Genomic DNA, 16,314 nt, shown 5'->3' with positions numbered 1-16,314 from the left:
TTAAATTTGGTACTATCCTTAATATTACCCACCCACAGGATAAGTACAAAGTAACTTACCCCGAAACCCAGGCAAAATCCAAAGTTTAGAAAAATGAATATTTAGTTCAGAAGAGAAATAACATAGTTACAATATTTTTACAACAAATTTTAAGTGGCAGGTTATTATTTGTTGTTATTATTGGAGCATAAAAGAAATTTTAGTATTATATTTAAATTTAAACCAATAACAACTAATCATCTGTGATTTGTTACGATAATATTGTAAAAATGTTATCAACCTCACATCTCTCTTGGTCAGAATATCCTATTATTGGTTGCACGCTCCATCTGTATATTTCCTTTCCTTTTTAAACAATAGACAGTGGCGTGGGCTAAACCGCTAAAGCAAAAAACAAGAAGCAAATAAATAAAAAATAAAAAATCGCGTAGGGTAGAAGCGAAAGAGGAGGGAAAGACACCTACCTTCGTCGCTACACTACTCAACGAATCTAACCAAATTCAGAGACTATTCCAAATCCAAAACCAAAAACCCAAATTCTACCGCACGAAAAAAAGAGAAAAAAAAAAAGAGTCAAAGTCGTAATAGTTTTACGGTTATACAGTCCCATCACTCACCGTTTCTCTGTTTTTCTGATAAAATTTTGGGTTTAGGTAGCTCCGATATGAGATGAGATTCTGTATCCTTCAAATATCTGGAATCTAATAAAATTCTCTCCAACTCTCTTCTCGACTCATCTCTCTCTCATGGCTACTCTCTCTGCTTTCTCTTCTCCTCCATGGCCAAACCCAAATCCTAACCCTAACCCTAACCCTAACCCTAATTTTGTTGACTCCTTTTCTGACCACTCTTTTCCTCTCGAATCCGACTCCGATTCCCCCATGCCACAAGACCCGATCGAACCTCCTCATCCTCAAGAAACCAATCCCAACCCTAACCCTACCCCGATCCCGGGCATCCAAAACCCGTTCACCACGACGCCGGATTCGCCGCCATCGCCGCAGCCGAATCTTCTGCACCTCTCGTTCAACCAGGACCACGGCTGCTTCGCGGCGGGAACGGACCACGGCTTCCGGATCTTCAACTGCGACCCGTTCCGCGAGATCTTCCGCCGCGACTTCATATCCTCATCCACCGATTCCGCCGCGGAAGAATCGGGCGGCGGAATATCCGCCGTGGAGATGCTATTCCGCTGTAACATCCTGGCGCTCGTCGGCGGCGGACCTCACCCTCAGTACCCGCCGAACAAGGTCATGATCTGGGACGACCACCAGAGCCGGTGCATCGGCGAGCTGTCGTTCCGATCAAACGTGCGGTCCGTGAGGCTCCGGCGAGATCGGATCGTCGTTGTTTTGGAGCAAAAGGTGTATGTGTATAACTTCGCGGACCTCAAGCTCCTCCACCAGATCGAGACCATTGCGAACCCTAAGGGACTCTGCGCGGTCTCGCAGCAGACCAGCTCGCTCGTTCTCGTCTGCCCGGGCCTTCAGAAGGGGCAGGTTCGAGTCGAGCACTACGCCTCGAAGAGGACCAAGTTCATCATGGCTCACGACTCCAGGATCGCTTGCTTTGCACTCACCCCCGACGGTCACTTGCTCGCCACAGCTAGCTCTAAAGGCACTCTGGTCCGTGTTTACAATACCATCGATGGAACTTTGCTCCAAGAGGTATGTGATTATCACATGAGCTTTAATTGTCTTCGCTTTTTCTTCATGAATTACATGCATTTGGTTCAAGCTGTTGGACTGATCTAATAAGGAATTTGAATGGATGTGTTTAGAGTATGAAGCTTTAGCCAAACAGTGGTGTGGTAAATTAAAAGAGTAGTCTTTGTTGCTGGTGTTGAACTGTTAATCGTGTAATTTGTGACTTTTAATTAGATACTTGATGTGATTGAAGGCAGTGGAGTTTGTACAATTTGTAAACTAAAGTATGTTGGGCAATGAAATTTTTCGTTAAGCTACAGTTGCATTAGGGTTAATTGCTAGGGTGTCGAAGGCTAGTTAGGCTTCATCGCTTTGAGCTCATATTCTTTGAAGTTCACAATGAAGTAATTGGTTAAGGATAAAAAAAAAAAATGACGTGGAATATGTTGTATTTTCTTAGTGAGTTTTATAAAGGAATGGAAAGGAAAGAAATCTATAATTTTACTTTTATACTTTATTCTTTTTGATAAGTAAGAATGATATATACGAGAAAGGCTACTCTGCATAAAAAGCACAGAGCACACCAACAAATACAAAAAAGAAGGAAAAGAACAAGAAAACTGAAAAAACCAAACAGCAAGTTAATTACAAAAGAGAAGAGAGCTAAGAAAAGAAGGGAAAGAATTACTAGATGTGTGTCCCCAAGCCCTAGACCAGTTGAAAAGAGTTCCACTAAAAGAAGCAAGCATCTAATCTCTAAAACTATCCAAGTTTTCTAAAGTTCGCCAATTCTGCTCTTTCCAAAGACACCAAAGTAACCAAAATGGGACTAAGGGGCTGTTTGGTTTTTTTTTTTTTTTTTTCATCACTCCTTACTCAATTTTCGTCACTCATTACTCATCACTTAAAATACCCCAATTTCCTATATCCACCCGTTTGGCACATGTATTCAGCTTCTCATCACTCAATTTTTTCACTTTTTGTGGGACCCATACCTGAGCACCATGTCAGGCATTCCTGTTAGCCTACCCGCCTCACACCATTTTTTTTTTCCTTCAACCCCTAATACCCACAACAACCACTTCGATTCTGAGCTTGACACAAACCCAGAACTGATGCAGCGACGATCGGACCTGCACAAACGACGAATTGATGCAGCGACGATCGGACCTGCGATCTCCACTGTCACCACCAGCGGCAAAGACCAAATGGGTTCTATGAATAAGAAAAAGAAGAAGAAAGAAATAACTGAATGGAGTGCAGCGAAGACCAGAGAAAGGAGAGAAAAGAAAGAAAAGTGGAGATGTGTTTCTCTGATAGTGGGTCCTTCCGTGTGTGTTTAATTACGAAAATGCCATTGGAAACGTAGTTTTGGAAACTGAAAACACCTAAAATGTGTTTTCAGTTTCTATAACTCATCACTCAAAAATTAGAGAATTGAGCGATGAAAACAAAAACAGGAAACACAGCCAAACAAGCTTTCTTGGAGTGGGTCCCACTTATTTTGAGTTATGAGTGATGGAAACATAAAAACCAAACAGCTCCTAAATTCCAAATGTTAGAAGAATGCTTCTTCAACTAATTCCACTAGCCAAAGAGCAAGTTTGGAATCGCTCTAGGTATAACCCACGCAATTCCAAAAGAAGTAAAAATAAAACTCCACAACCGATGAGCCATTCCACCGTCTCCCCACACTATTGACATAATACACCAATTCACAAAATCAAAACCCCTCAATCTTAGGTTATCACCCATGAGGATCTTATTCCAAGCTATAGACCAAACAAAAAAGGAAACACGCCCAGGGGCCTTAACTCTCCAAATACCTTTCCAAGGAAAGACAACAGATGGAGTACCTCTCAACTTGTTATAAAATGACCAGATATCAAAATCCCCATTAGGCTTCAACTTCCATCTCATTTGGTCTCCAACATCCATTTTGGTTTTTGGTTAAGGGAATGAAGTAGTTTGATGTCGGTGAATAGACCCATATTATCTCAATACGTATGATTTTGTACCCGTCGAAATAGGCTGAAATAGCTGGTACAAGTCAAAACAATCCAATATTTAAACCAATTTGTTTCAAGGTGCTAAGTATATTGGTTTATTGGGTGCTACAGTACTGTATTTGTAACTGTGATTTCACCTTCTTTTTGTCAAAGGAATAAGTGTGTTCTTCCCATTTGTGAGAACAATGCTTTTCCTCCAAACCATTCCATTCCTTCCTACTAAAATTTTAAACGGGAATGGATGAGATATTCCTTGAAAATTCTTTTTCAATTGATTCAATTCCATTCCTTTCTTCCAAACAGGTTGTAAGTGTCATGCTTAGTCCATTTGAAATAATGGTTAGGTTAACTTTGTGTTGTCTTCCCTTTCAGATGTTGGCAATAAAGAATGTAATATTATGGTTACTGGAACATTTTACTTCAGTAGATTCGATTGGCAGTTTAACATATGTTGTTAGTGCCATCTGTTTGACATGGTTAGCGTGGAAGGAACACAACTCTTGCATCTTTAAAGATATTGGGAGGTCCCTAGATCATTTGAAATCTTTATTCGTACCTTGTTTGAGACTTTGAGTGGTCTCTGACCTTGGGGTTTTACATATTGTACTTCCATTTTTTAGTTTCACAATTCTCTTAGCTTTTCTGTTTGATACTTACTAATTTTTTAAAGATCCTTTATGTTCATTTTCATGAATGTGAAGTAATTCTCTTTGCAATAAAAATTTGTTACTTGTCAAAAAAAAAATGTTAGTTGGCTATGCTTTTGGATATGAAGAATCTTGAGGCTTTGAAACATATGCTGGGGCTGGAGTGATGTTAGCATGTATGCTGTCTGAACTTTTGAATGAATAAATGCAAGGGTGGGAGTGATTTTATTGTAAATATTGTCTAAGAATAGTTTTCTATAATTTAATTACTTATATATTGAACATTAGATGGAATTTTTTGATGGGAGGATAAGTTGAGATATCTGAGTGGCAAGATAAGAGTATATGTAATGATATGTACCTCTAAAAAAAAAGTATATGTAATGATATGAATTTTCCTTTTGAGATGTAAGAAGGTGCTTGTGTTGAAGTTGTATTACGAGGAAGTCATTTTAGATGTTTTAAGGAACTAAAATGAAATATTGATGATTTTTGCTTATTCCAGGTCTTTGAAGAGATGGGATCCCCCATTACTTCTGTTGAGTTCTTTATTTGGGATATTAATTGTTCTTTTATTGGAGTTCTTAGATGTCAGTAATTTTAGTTCTTAGTTTGTCAGATAGCTCTTTTATGTTTCCCATGTACTTGGGCTTTGCCCCTTTTTGCTCTTTAATAAATTTATTACTAATAAATATTATTGTGCTGCCTTGTAATCTTTGGTTGTTTCTATGGAATTTTGTTTTTTGTTTGAGAAAAAATGAATCATTTTTTTGTGTTTGGTTGACTTTGAAAATAAGCAAAAAAACAGTTTTTGTTGTTGGCTCACATGGAAAATTATTAATGTTTCTGAAAAAAAAACATAAATGAGAAATTGTTTTCTCTGTTTGGGCCATTGGGAGTCTCAAATGGGAAAAGATGACCCAAATTTGGTATCTACTCAAAAATTTAGATGGGAAAGCAGTCTGTTTGAGTGAAAAAAGGTTATTTGTAAAAAAAAGTCAACAGTTGGACAACATTGATAGCAGTACATTATGATAACAGTCAATCTATGGAGAGAGATTACAACTAATACAGTTTATTTGTAGCATTTTATTTAGTATTTAACATTTCCCTATATTGGGCTTCTTTTCCATTGACCACAAAATTTATTTTTGTCAACTTGCATTTTCTATAGTACCAAAACATCAGAAAATGTGGAAAATGTATTTTGTTAGTCTAATTGTCAGTTAACCCTAGCTGGATCCCCTCCTTCGTAATTGTAAGGAGAGAAGGGGAGGATAGGACCCCTAAGTAAACTTCTAATCTTACTCCAAAGGAGTAGTCAACTCTTAATGTAGATTAGACTCTTTTAAAGTATTACACATGCTCCCTCTTTAGCAATGTGGGATTCACCCATATGGACTAGTTTTTATCTTTTGCTAAGTAGTCAAATTATGTGACCCTTAATTCCTAGATTACTAGTTCCTTAGAATTTTGGACACCTCTTTTGCATATTTTGATTGTTAGTTGATTGAGATATCTTACCCAAGACAGGCTTTGAATTAGGAAAGGATGTTTTATGTTGGGTTCTGTACTGCTTTTTAATCTATACTGTTTTTTATTTTTTCTATGAACTGTGAGAAAGTGGATTCTCTTCTTTATTAAATGTCTAAATATATGATTTCGTTGAAATTCTTCTTCATATCGATGTTGACTAACGATTGTGCATTTAAAACATCTTTAGGTATATTTTGAAATTAATTGCAAATTGGATGTAGGTAAGGAGGGGTGCAGATAGGGCAGAGATCTACAGTTTGGCATTCTCTTCAACTGCCCAGTGGTTAGCAGTCTCAAGTGACAAGGGAACTGTCCATGTTTTTAGCCTTAAGGTTAATTCTGCATCAGCAGGGAATGACAAACCTCGAAGTGCATCTGATCCAAATCTTGCTGTTACACAGTCAAGCTCATCTCTCTCTTTCATCAGAGGTAAAGCAGCTCTTTCCCATGTTTTGTTTGATATGCTTTTGCTGTTATTACTTTGAACATTAATATTTTATTCTTTATGAGTGAGGTTATGTTTGGATGTCCATGATAATATGAATAATTTATTTTTTGTTGCTGGAAATTGAAGGACTTAATATATTTAACAAAGTGGAGCCCATAATCCTCACCTCCCCAAATAAATTGGAGCCCTTAATAGTTGATACCTGATATTATATTTCCTTTGATGTCATGGACTCATGGTAAAGAAAATTGATAGTTTCAAACGCAAACAATTTCAAATGCCATGTAAAAAGAAAAGAGAATGTTCCTACTTTTTTCATTGTCATTTTATTCTCTCAGATGCTTGATGATAATGATGATCACCAAATTATTAGAACGTAATTGAGGTGAATGGGATTTTGAATATGAATGGAAAACGTTGGAGCCCCCTTGGTGAAGGGGGCGGTAATATCTTGATCCCAATAAGCACTTTGCAATGGGCGGATCAAAATTCTTTTCATTGAATCCAAGTCTCTTGAACTTACGTTAAAGGAAGGGTGGCTGTATCCTTTTTTTGTACCTATTAGTGAGGGATTTAATTTATTAGGTATGCTTTCATGGGTAAGGAGTGTGTCAAACAGTTGTTGGCAACCCTAGTGGATGTTCCTGGGCAGTTTGCGACAATGTTGCTATAGCATGAAAAGTGAGGAGTGGGGCTTTTGTGATCAGTGTACATTGTACAAGGGGAAACGGAGGTACATGATTGTCTAAGGATGGAGGTAAAAATTTTGTTCACCTCACCCATATTGGAAGGAAATGGGCAGAAATTGTGGGAGGAAAATGTGGGGAGGAAATCTATTGATGTGTGGAGAGTCCACATGGGTCTGTTGAAAAAGGTATTGGGCCAAGCCATTACAAAGCCTAGCTTACTCAAACTTGTGTGAATGGACTAATGGCCCAGAATTGTCAGCCTAAGACTCAGGAAGGTATGACAAGCCTTTCAGTTTAGCAATCAAGATGGCCCATTAAGCCATGAAGAAGGCCAGGAAGGGTGGGATTCATTGTCAAATCACTCTGAGCTGGAGAAACTTAATCAGACCCAAGCCCAAGGCAATTAGATGTCATATGGGCAGTGAGGGGATTCAAATTAAGTTTACAAGCAATAGTGGAAATTTGGTCTAAGGCAAATTGTAGCACACAATTGGCACAGTTAGCTATTGCAGGTGGGGTTGATGGGGACTGTGAGAGAGATCAGAATACTTTGTTTTCAAGCCAGCTTGGGTTTGTTGTCGTTTAGGGCTTCAATTGGTTGGAGATGAGGATAACTCTTCTTCTCTGTAAACAAACCCAGAGCTTTGAGCTTGAAAGCACCCCACAAAGTGAGCTTCATTGTAGGGAAGTATCGATGGAGGAGAAGGAGACGAGATGAGGCGCCTCACATTGACCCTGAAGAAGTTAAGTTACACTGATTGGATCCATGATTGTGTATGGGTTTGACAAGGCACTAAGTGTTAAAGTTTAGAAACCTTAATGAGACCCATTATGGAGAGGATGACGATTCAGAAACCTTAGTATTGGTTTTGTAGCTTGTAAAATGGTTCACTAGATTTTTGGGGTCTTGCTTGAAGTCTTTGAAGTAGAAACTATGTGGTTGTTTTCCAAGATAGGATGTTTAACAAATTGTGGACAACAGTAGCTAAACAAAGAGCCCAATAGGTATGTCTTACGGGAATGAGGGAAATGAAGAACATGTTTTTCCCCATTAATTATGATACAAATAAAGGATAGGGTAGTGGAGCTGCATCAAGAAGGATTTGGGAGCTTTTACTAGTTATTAACTTATTATGTAGCTAAAATTTTTATCATGGTATGTTGGGGGTATTGAATATTGGGGAGAAAGGACATATCAATAAAAAAAATATTGGGGAGAAAGGGGCAGAAATCAAATCTTTGTAGCTGGAAAGTGGATATCGTTTGCCTTTTGGAGACTAAGATGGAGTCTGTCTACAAATTACGTAGAAGTATTTGGGGAAAACCTTTTGTAGATTTGGTTCACTTAGATTCATTTTGTTTGTGCTGTTACTGTAGTTTTTTACCTTACACTCAATGCCAACGGATGACAACTTTGGGAAGGGCTAGCGGGAGTTTTTAGTTTGTGGAATGTGCCTTAGAGCATTCGTAGTAGGTGTGTTAAATGCTATAATATGACACATTTGGCACACCAAACACAAAAAACGGAGCTTTATCAGATGTTCCAAATCTAAAAAAATATGCCACACGACTACAGTATCGTCTCAAATATGAGATGGTACGGACAAAAATGGTATAAATTTTAATAGTTTTTTATTCTCTTTTCTCTCTCCTCTCTTCACTTTTTCTTCTCCTCTCTCACTGGTTCCCTCTCTCTTACCTCTGTTCCTCTCACTGATTCCTCTCAATCTTTCTAACCCTCTGAAGCCACCACCGCCGATCTCGCCTAGCCGCCGTCAATATTGCTCAGCCACGCTTGATCTCGCCGATCTCACTCACGGTCTCACCTTCTCCAGTCACAGCATATCTCACCTCGAGGCCGCCATTGATCTCACCCTCTTCCCTCTCCTCTCTGGCCGCCTTTCACTCTGCCTCTCTCTGGTTGTGGGGGTTTTTTTTTTTTTGCTGCAATTTGGGTTGATTTGATATTGGTGAGTAATTGTGGTGGTTGGTTTGCAGTAGAGGTGCGTGGTAACGGTGGTGATGGTGGGTTCTGATATGATGGGTGAGCTGTGGGTGATGGTGGGCTGTGGGGGTGGTATGGGTTTTGTGTTTGTTTTTTAAATTGTAGGCGGCAGGTGGTGGTTCAGTTGATCTGGGTGGTGGTGGGTTGTGGGTTATGGGTGGTGACACTGGCAGTGGTGGTGGGCCGTGGGGGTGATGGCCAGTGGTGGCTGTCGGTGTTGTTGCGGCGGTGGATATTGGTGGTTGGTGGTTGTGCCGTTGATGTTGTTGATGATAATGGGGAGGAGATAATATATTATTTTAATGTGTAGTAGATATTATTTTAATATATAGAATTGAAGGATAAAACATCTGATAAATAGGATATTGTAAAATGGTGTGGTAAACTGATAAAGTAGGTATTTGGTGTGTCAAAATTAGCATTTTTTTTTGAAATATCTGATGAGAATGCTCTTATGGTATTAGGGGGGACTTTTAACATAGTGCGGTTTACTAGTAATAGGGAGGCAATTAGAATTTACCTTGGTGACGTGGAATTTCTTTGAGGGGGTGTTTGGTTCGTCGTGAGGTTACATTACGCCATAATAGTACGTTATTATAATCTTATATTAATGTAATCTCAATACAAGAATACAATATTACATTGTTTAGGAAGGTGATGAGATTAAGATGATGTAATATATTTTGTAATTATAAATTATGATAATGTTAGAAAAAATAAAATAAACCAAAAACTTTAATGTTACATCATTGTAATGTGCATCACATCAAGGAAACATCATAGGGAACCAAATGCCTCCCGAGTTTTTTAATTTCAAGCTATGTTGGATTTACCTTTGGAAGGGGATGCTTTCACTTGGTCAAATAATCATGTTCATCCTCTATCTAGAATGGACGGATTTATTGTTTTTTTCTGAGTGGGAAGTACACTTTCCTAATTTGAGTCAGAGACTACTCCTCTGTTAGATAATTTCCATATCATACTTTCCTAATGTGAGGGATCTTTTAAGATATTAATTAATTAATTAGCTCGAGTCCCTATTGTGTCATGTCCTAGTTTTCAAAAATTGTTGTTTCCTGTGCTATGTTGTGTCTTGGCTGTGCTTCTTAGCCTCTGCTATTGAGTACAAAAACAATACTCTAAATTAAGAACTCTTTTAACCCTAGAGTACTTATAAGTGGACTCATAAAACCATATTACTTTTGCTGCAGCTGGACTTTACACATTGACCCAATGAAGTAAATCTTGAATGGAGAAAATCCTTATTGCCATTGTCTAAACCTTTCATTTTTCAAATGTTGCATGTTAGCTACCTGTCAACTTGAAGCAGCCATAAAACACTAATATTTTGCCTTTTTTTTTTTTTGGGGCTACTGCCAAAGTATGTTTATCTCTTTTGGGGCTCTGGATCTAACTTGCTTTGTGCTTGCAGGAGTTTTGCCCAAGTATTTTAACTCAGAGTGGTCTGTTGCCCAGTTTCGCTTGCCTGAGGGTTCTCATTACATTGTTGCTTTCGGTCACCAAAAGAATACAGTGGTAATTCTTGGCATGGATGGGAGGTAAGACTGTAAATAAAGCACGAATTCTTATTCAATTTAGGATAGCCGTTCATTATAGCCATTTATATGTTATATAATGTAGGATGCATACTATCATTTAGCGGTTTTTTGAAAAGAAGTTAATGATTTTTTTCTGAACCAGATTCTTTTGGTGGTTGACTTACCCATCTCTTAATTGTTACAATTTGCACAGTCATCACTTATAGAGTAAAATATATTACTTAAGAAGTTCACTGTTGGCAAAAGATTAATACCTGGAATTAGCTGTGAATCTTTATTTCTTTGAAATCATCTGGATGATTGTTTTTGAGAGGATAGCAAGAATAGATGTGGAATCACAGTATTTCTTTTGGTCCCTGAACACATTTTAATGAGGTTTTACGATGAAAAGGAGTTCTCTAACACTAATTTCTTATATGTAATTAAATACATATGCAGCTTCTATCGCTGCCAGTTTGACACAGTGACTGGAGGCGAGATGACGCAGCTGGAATATCACAACTTTCTGAAGCCAGAAGAAGCCTTCTGATATTTTGATGTGTATAATTTATTTCTTGGCTACATATATAGTATATTTTTTCTTTGATTTAGGATATGGGTATCATGCTGTAAATATATGAGTGTAAATTATGCTACTTCCCAATAATAAGGGAAAAATTCCTGTAATATCTGTATGCATCTGTTCATAGCAAAATTTTCAATGCAGGTGGGCATGCTTGGAAAGTACAAAAATTCTAGTGTAATTTAAAAATGTTCACTCAATCAAATTTGTATGCTAGTATTTACCAGTTAATGCTGTGTAGAGGTTGAGTAAAAGTTTCCACGTGCTTGATCGTGTGGTGTATTATACAATTACAGGGTATTTCATCTGTCAGTGCGGGTTGGCCATACGCAAGTAACAAGTGACAACTAAACACACTTCTCAATTTTCATATAACTATGGCAGCCACAGAAACCTTGTCCTTTATCAATAATGTTGAGGTTTGCTGCACCCTAATCTAGGCTTCTTGAAACAGTCCATCAGCAGGTCAAGGCGCTTAAATTAAAAAAAAAAAAAAAAAAAAAAACTTTGAAGTAGAACCTTACTGTAATAATATGGATATGGTTTAATACCTTTTTAAAGGTTGATTTTGAGTAACCAAAGTCAGAAATATGACTGTTATCTATGTAGTTAAAGTGATGCTTATATGTAAAGGGAAATTACCCATATAAAAGGTGTACTGGGATCTGGGTTTCCTCCCTCTCTCGCCCTCTCTCCCTCTCTCTCTCTCTCTCTCTCTCTCTCTCGTTGCTAGGGAAGAAGTTACCCAAGTTAACCCAACAAGTTAAGTGATGAAGAAGGCTCCTGGCAAACATTGCTCGTTTGAGTTCTGTGGCAATGTGTTGGGTGAGTATTCTTTTGAATTAAAAAATTTTGGTTCTATTATTTTATACAAGGTAACTTGTGAATTTTGATGTTGTCAGAAAGGGGGAAAAAATCTATTTCTATATCTATGGACAAATTCACCGGTTGCGTGTTGTATATGGTAATGATAGAGAGTCCCGATGTAACGTCACTGTTTTGGTTCAGGAAGTTGCATGGTATTTTCTCTTGGAGCTGTGCGATTGCTCGAGTTGAATGGGTGTACTGACTACTGGGGTATATGTATCTTTTTTTGTTTGTGCCTCCAAAGTTGGCCTTCAAAAGAGATCTTCACATGGAGGAGCTGTGAAAATTGGAGCAGTTCACTGTATCCATAATATTCTTGCTCATACTGTCATACATCACAGTAGAGCCGCTTAAAGTGCCGTTTTACACAGTACCTTGATCTGATGCATCTTTGTCTTTTTGTTTGATAGGAAAGATATAGGGGAATGGGAGCGTCACATTAGTCAAATCCCACGTGAAAGTTGGATGTGAAGGTGGGGATGGCTTCACATCACCAATACCAAACCCTCAAATCTCAATATAACGTATACGCAATTCCCAATATGTACCATCTTTTGTCTTTTACCTGACCCTTTGTCGTGAATTTCTGTGTCTCTCAACCTTTTAATACTCTATTTTCTACGATTCTCTTTTGGTGTATGATAGAGCAGTGGATAAATAAAAAAAATAAAAAAGATGAAAATAGTGAAAACAGTGCAATAAAAATTGTGTGTTCTTGGAATAACTCCATGTTATTCAACGTTTAAAGTAGAAGAAACATGTCTAGTGGTATTGTTTTATGTGTAAAGTGTTAAAACTATCTATGAAAAAAGTAAGTTGTTTATGTAATAACACACGCTCATAATTTGAGCTGTATTTTCACAAAAAACAATACAACCATGAAAGTTGTGCTGTACTAAAAAAATTATTCAAGGGATTAAGGGTCCGTTTGGATACAACTGAAAACTGAAAACACTGTAGTAAAATAATTTTTAAATGGGTGAATAATGATGCGGGTCCCATTTTTAATTAAAAAAAATTTAAAAAGTACATGAACAGTGCACTACTGTGCGGTTACTGTTCACGCACAGTGATGAACAATGCACTTGTCCCCGTTGAAACGTGTGCGCACGGAAGAAAAAAAAAAAAAAAGTCTCAAACGCAGAACGCTGGACGCAGCCTCCCAATCCAAACACACGCTAAGTGTTAAACAATTATGGTTTACACATAAACAATATCATATGGAGCTAAAGTGTTAGATTCACAGCCTCAAAGGGCTTCCGTATTTGGAAATTACAAAGGGGTTGTGTGTATTTTTCCTTTTATTATATTACAATTAGTTGGTTATAATAGATATGTTGTTGGAATTAAAGACCAGATGTGAATTAAGGACTCGTAAAAGAGCATGCATACAAACAAAAAACTAAAACATGCACAAATCACAAAAAAGTTTAATGAGATTTGGGGTCCGTTTGGATACAGTTGAAAACTGAAAATTGAAAATACTGTAGCAAAATAATTTTTAAATGTGTGAATAGTGTCGTGGAATTCATTTTTAATGAAAAAGTGGCTGAAAAGTGAGTGAACAGTAACTGCACAGTGTGTGAATAGTACTGCACAGTGGATGAACAGTAATCTTGTCCCCTGTTGAAACCCATGCGCAGGAAAAAAAAAAAAAAGGCTGGAAAACGCTGAACGCTGGACGCATTCAGGTATATCCAAACCAAGCCTTGGACAACATCACGTCTATGTCTAGGGAAATGCTTACCAAAGCACACTATTAGCATCAACAACGGAATCGCAAATGCCAAATGTAAGCCTATTTTATCATTCAGGTCCAAAATGTCCACTCCATTAGAAGTTGTAAAATGTAACTATTACCAAAAAAAAAAAAAATACAATTGTGCTACAGTTTTAGAATCGCATTGTAGCTCAATTGTAAAACCAAATATTAATATTTTATTATATTTACTGTTTACTTTATCAAAATCTCACTCTCTCACTAGTAACTCTCATCTCCTCTATTTTTTTTTCCTTTCTTCTTTTTTAGTTCTGATTCTCTCATTCAATCCTTCCCCCTCTCGTCCTTGTCTTCCTTTTCTTTTCTTTTTTCCTTGAATCAAGCCTCCGTGGGTCTCATATTTGGTGGAGCTCATGGTTTGATGTGGCAAATCGGGGTGGTGCCATGGTTTGTGAATCGGGGTGGTGCCGTGCTCGCCGTGACTAAGCCACCGTGGGTCTCATGGGTTGGTGGAGCTCATGGGTTTGATGCGGTGCCAGATGTGGCAGATCAAGGCAGTGTCGATGTGGTGTATTGGTGTGTGGTGGATTGATTTGGGTTTGCTGTTAAGATTTGCTAGTGGATTGATTTGGAATTTCCCGATACTGTTAAGATTTTACTGGGTTTGTTGGATATTTTAATGGGTTTGCTGGGTATGTTTAATGGATTTGCTAGGTATGTTTTATTGGGTAGATATGAAGATGGAAGATGGAAGGAGAAGGAGAAGGAGAAGGAGAAGAAGGTGAAAAGCAAAGGAATGGAGGAGTTAGGAAGATACAAATCGGTGTGGAGGAGAAAATTGGGAAAAAAAAATATACACATATATATATATTTTTTTATTGTGAAAATATATTATTTTAATGAGTAGGATAAGAAAATAAAAGTTGAGATGGTAAAATAAGATGGGATATCATTTCTTATTGTGGATGCTCTAAGTAATATAGATTACAACAATTCACAATCAAATATTACTAACAAACAAAACATACTAAAAAAATTGCTAGTGGTAGGAGCTTCGGACCGAGTCATATCTGCAGGTCTAAGAGTTGCTTGATTCGAATTGTGCGCTTTGCAGAAATACCGTGTCATGATGTAAATAGCCTTAACACACCAGGGATGCCCCACGCCTTGAGTTTTGCAAGTTCAAATTTGACAGGTCAATGATTACACACGTAAAGCTTTTTTTGCTCATTAAAAAAAAAAAAAAAACTCAAAAAATTATTTTTGGATTTGAGTAGAAAGCTGCAAAAATTATTTTTGGAACATTGGTGCATTCCAACTTTAGGTCTTCAAGCAGCGTGCCTAGGCGATGGAGGAAGCCTAGTCAGGCGAACCTTGAAACTAAACTGTGATGCTGCTGTGGGCGACAACTTGACATAAGTTGCGGTAGTTGCTAGAGATTGGAGAGGGGCTTTGTTGTTTGCCAATGTAAAAAAGGTCGATACCAACATCCCAATCCAAGCAGAGGTAGAAGCAATTCACTGGGCAATTATTTTGGCAAGCCGATTGAATATACACAATATTTAGAGTGATTCCGAAATTTACATTGATGCAGTCAAAGCTCCCAAGCAGCGTATCCCCTGGAGACTGCTTAATTTTGTAGATGAAGTTCAAACTCTTGCGGTGCATTTTAGTTTATTAGATGTTAGTTGGGTCAATCATGATAATAACAAGGCTGCTCATGTTTTGGCTAGATGGACTTTTAAGAACTCTGTATCTGGTTTTTTTATGAAGCATCTGCCCCCTTGTGTTTAGCAGAAGTTATTGTAGGGGAGGCAGCTTCTTAGTTGTTCTTTCTTTGGTTGCAATAAATGTTTTTCAATGAAAAAAAAAACTCCCAAAAACAAACGAATGTTAACAAATATTACTAAAACAAAGCAACACAAAAAATAAATGATTAAATTAAAATTGAAGTTCTTCCAACAAATTTTGATAAATTGTGCTTGTTATTTCTCCAAATCTTATGAATTTTATTTTTATTTAGTAATATTTATTGATTAAATATGTATCAAATATATAAAGTAGGAAGACATTTCCAATTCATTGCACACATTAGCAACTAGTAGTGTAATAGTAAAATAGAAATATTAAGAGATTTTCTAGAATTTTCACATGTGCTAGCATATCAGCTTTGAAAAGCTCTGATTTTTTCATGGTAGCATTTTAAATATCAAATTTTAGAAGGTATGAATTGTGGGTGTCTCATTGTTCATGCTTGTAAGTTGGTATTGAAAATTTGTTTTGGGCATAATAGGATTTTTAGATTAGTTTGTGTTTGTGAGAGGATGTAGTTTGCAAAAAATTAATTATAATTAGGACATTTGACATAAAAATTGTAAGGATACAATTTGCACCCAGATCCAACCGTATGAAGGGTATAGGCCCAAAAAGCCTTATACAATGAAATTTGTAGAGCGTGGGCTTGAAACCTAGGTTCTATGGATATTGGATAACAAGGATGATGGGCTAGATCGCCAATACATGTGCAATGAAATTATTATATGACAGAAACTCTCCTCGGACGTAAGCCGAGGATAACTTGTATTGCCTTTTCTTTTTTAACAATAGATTACAGTTGAAGGTAGTG

At 37.4% G+C, this 16,314-nt stretch overlaps 1 protein-coding gene across 1 annotated transcript; it reads left to right on the top strand.

The window, feature by feature from the left end:
* The first annotated feature begins 380 nt into the window (after window positions 1-380).
* On the top strand, window positions 381-11,332 carry LOC142613220 (autophagy-related protein 18a-like). Its single transcript, XM_075785461.1, has 4 exons — window positions 381-1,667; window positions 6,060-6,267; window positions 10,413-10,539; window positions 10,978-11,332. Exons 1-4 carry the CDS (start codon window positions 747-749, stop codon window positions 11,066-11,068), a joined length of 1,347 nt encoding a protein of 448 aa, XP_075641576.1. The 5' UTR covers window positions 381-746; the 3' UTR covers window positions 11,069-11,332.
* Window positions 11,333-16,314: the final 4,982 nt, after the last annotated feature.

Source organism: Castanea sativa, chromosome 10, assembly GCF_040712315.1.
Source record: "Castanea sativa cultivar Marrone di Chiusa Pesio chromosome 10, ASM4071231v1".
Classification (NCBI taxonomy): Eukaryota; Viridiplantae; Streptophyta; class Magnoliopsida; order Fagales; family Fagaceae; genus Castanea; species Castanea sativa.
This window is presented reverse-complemented; position numbering and strand designations above follow the sequence as displayed.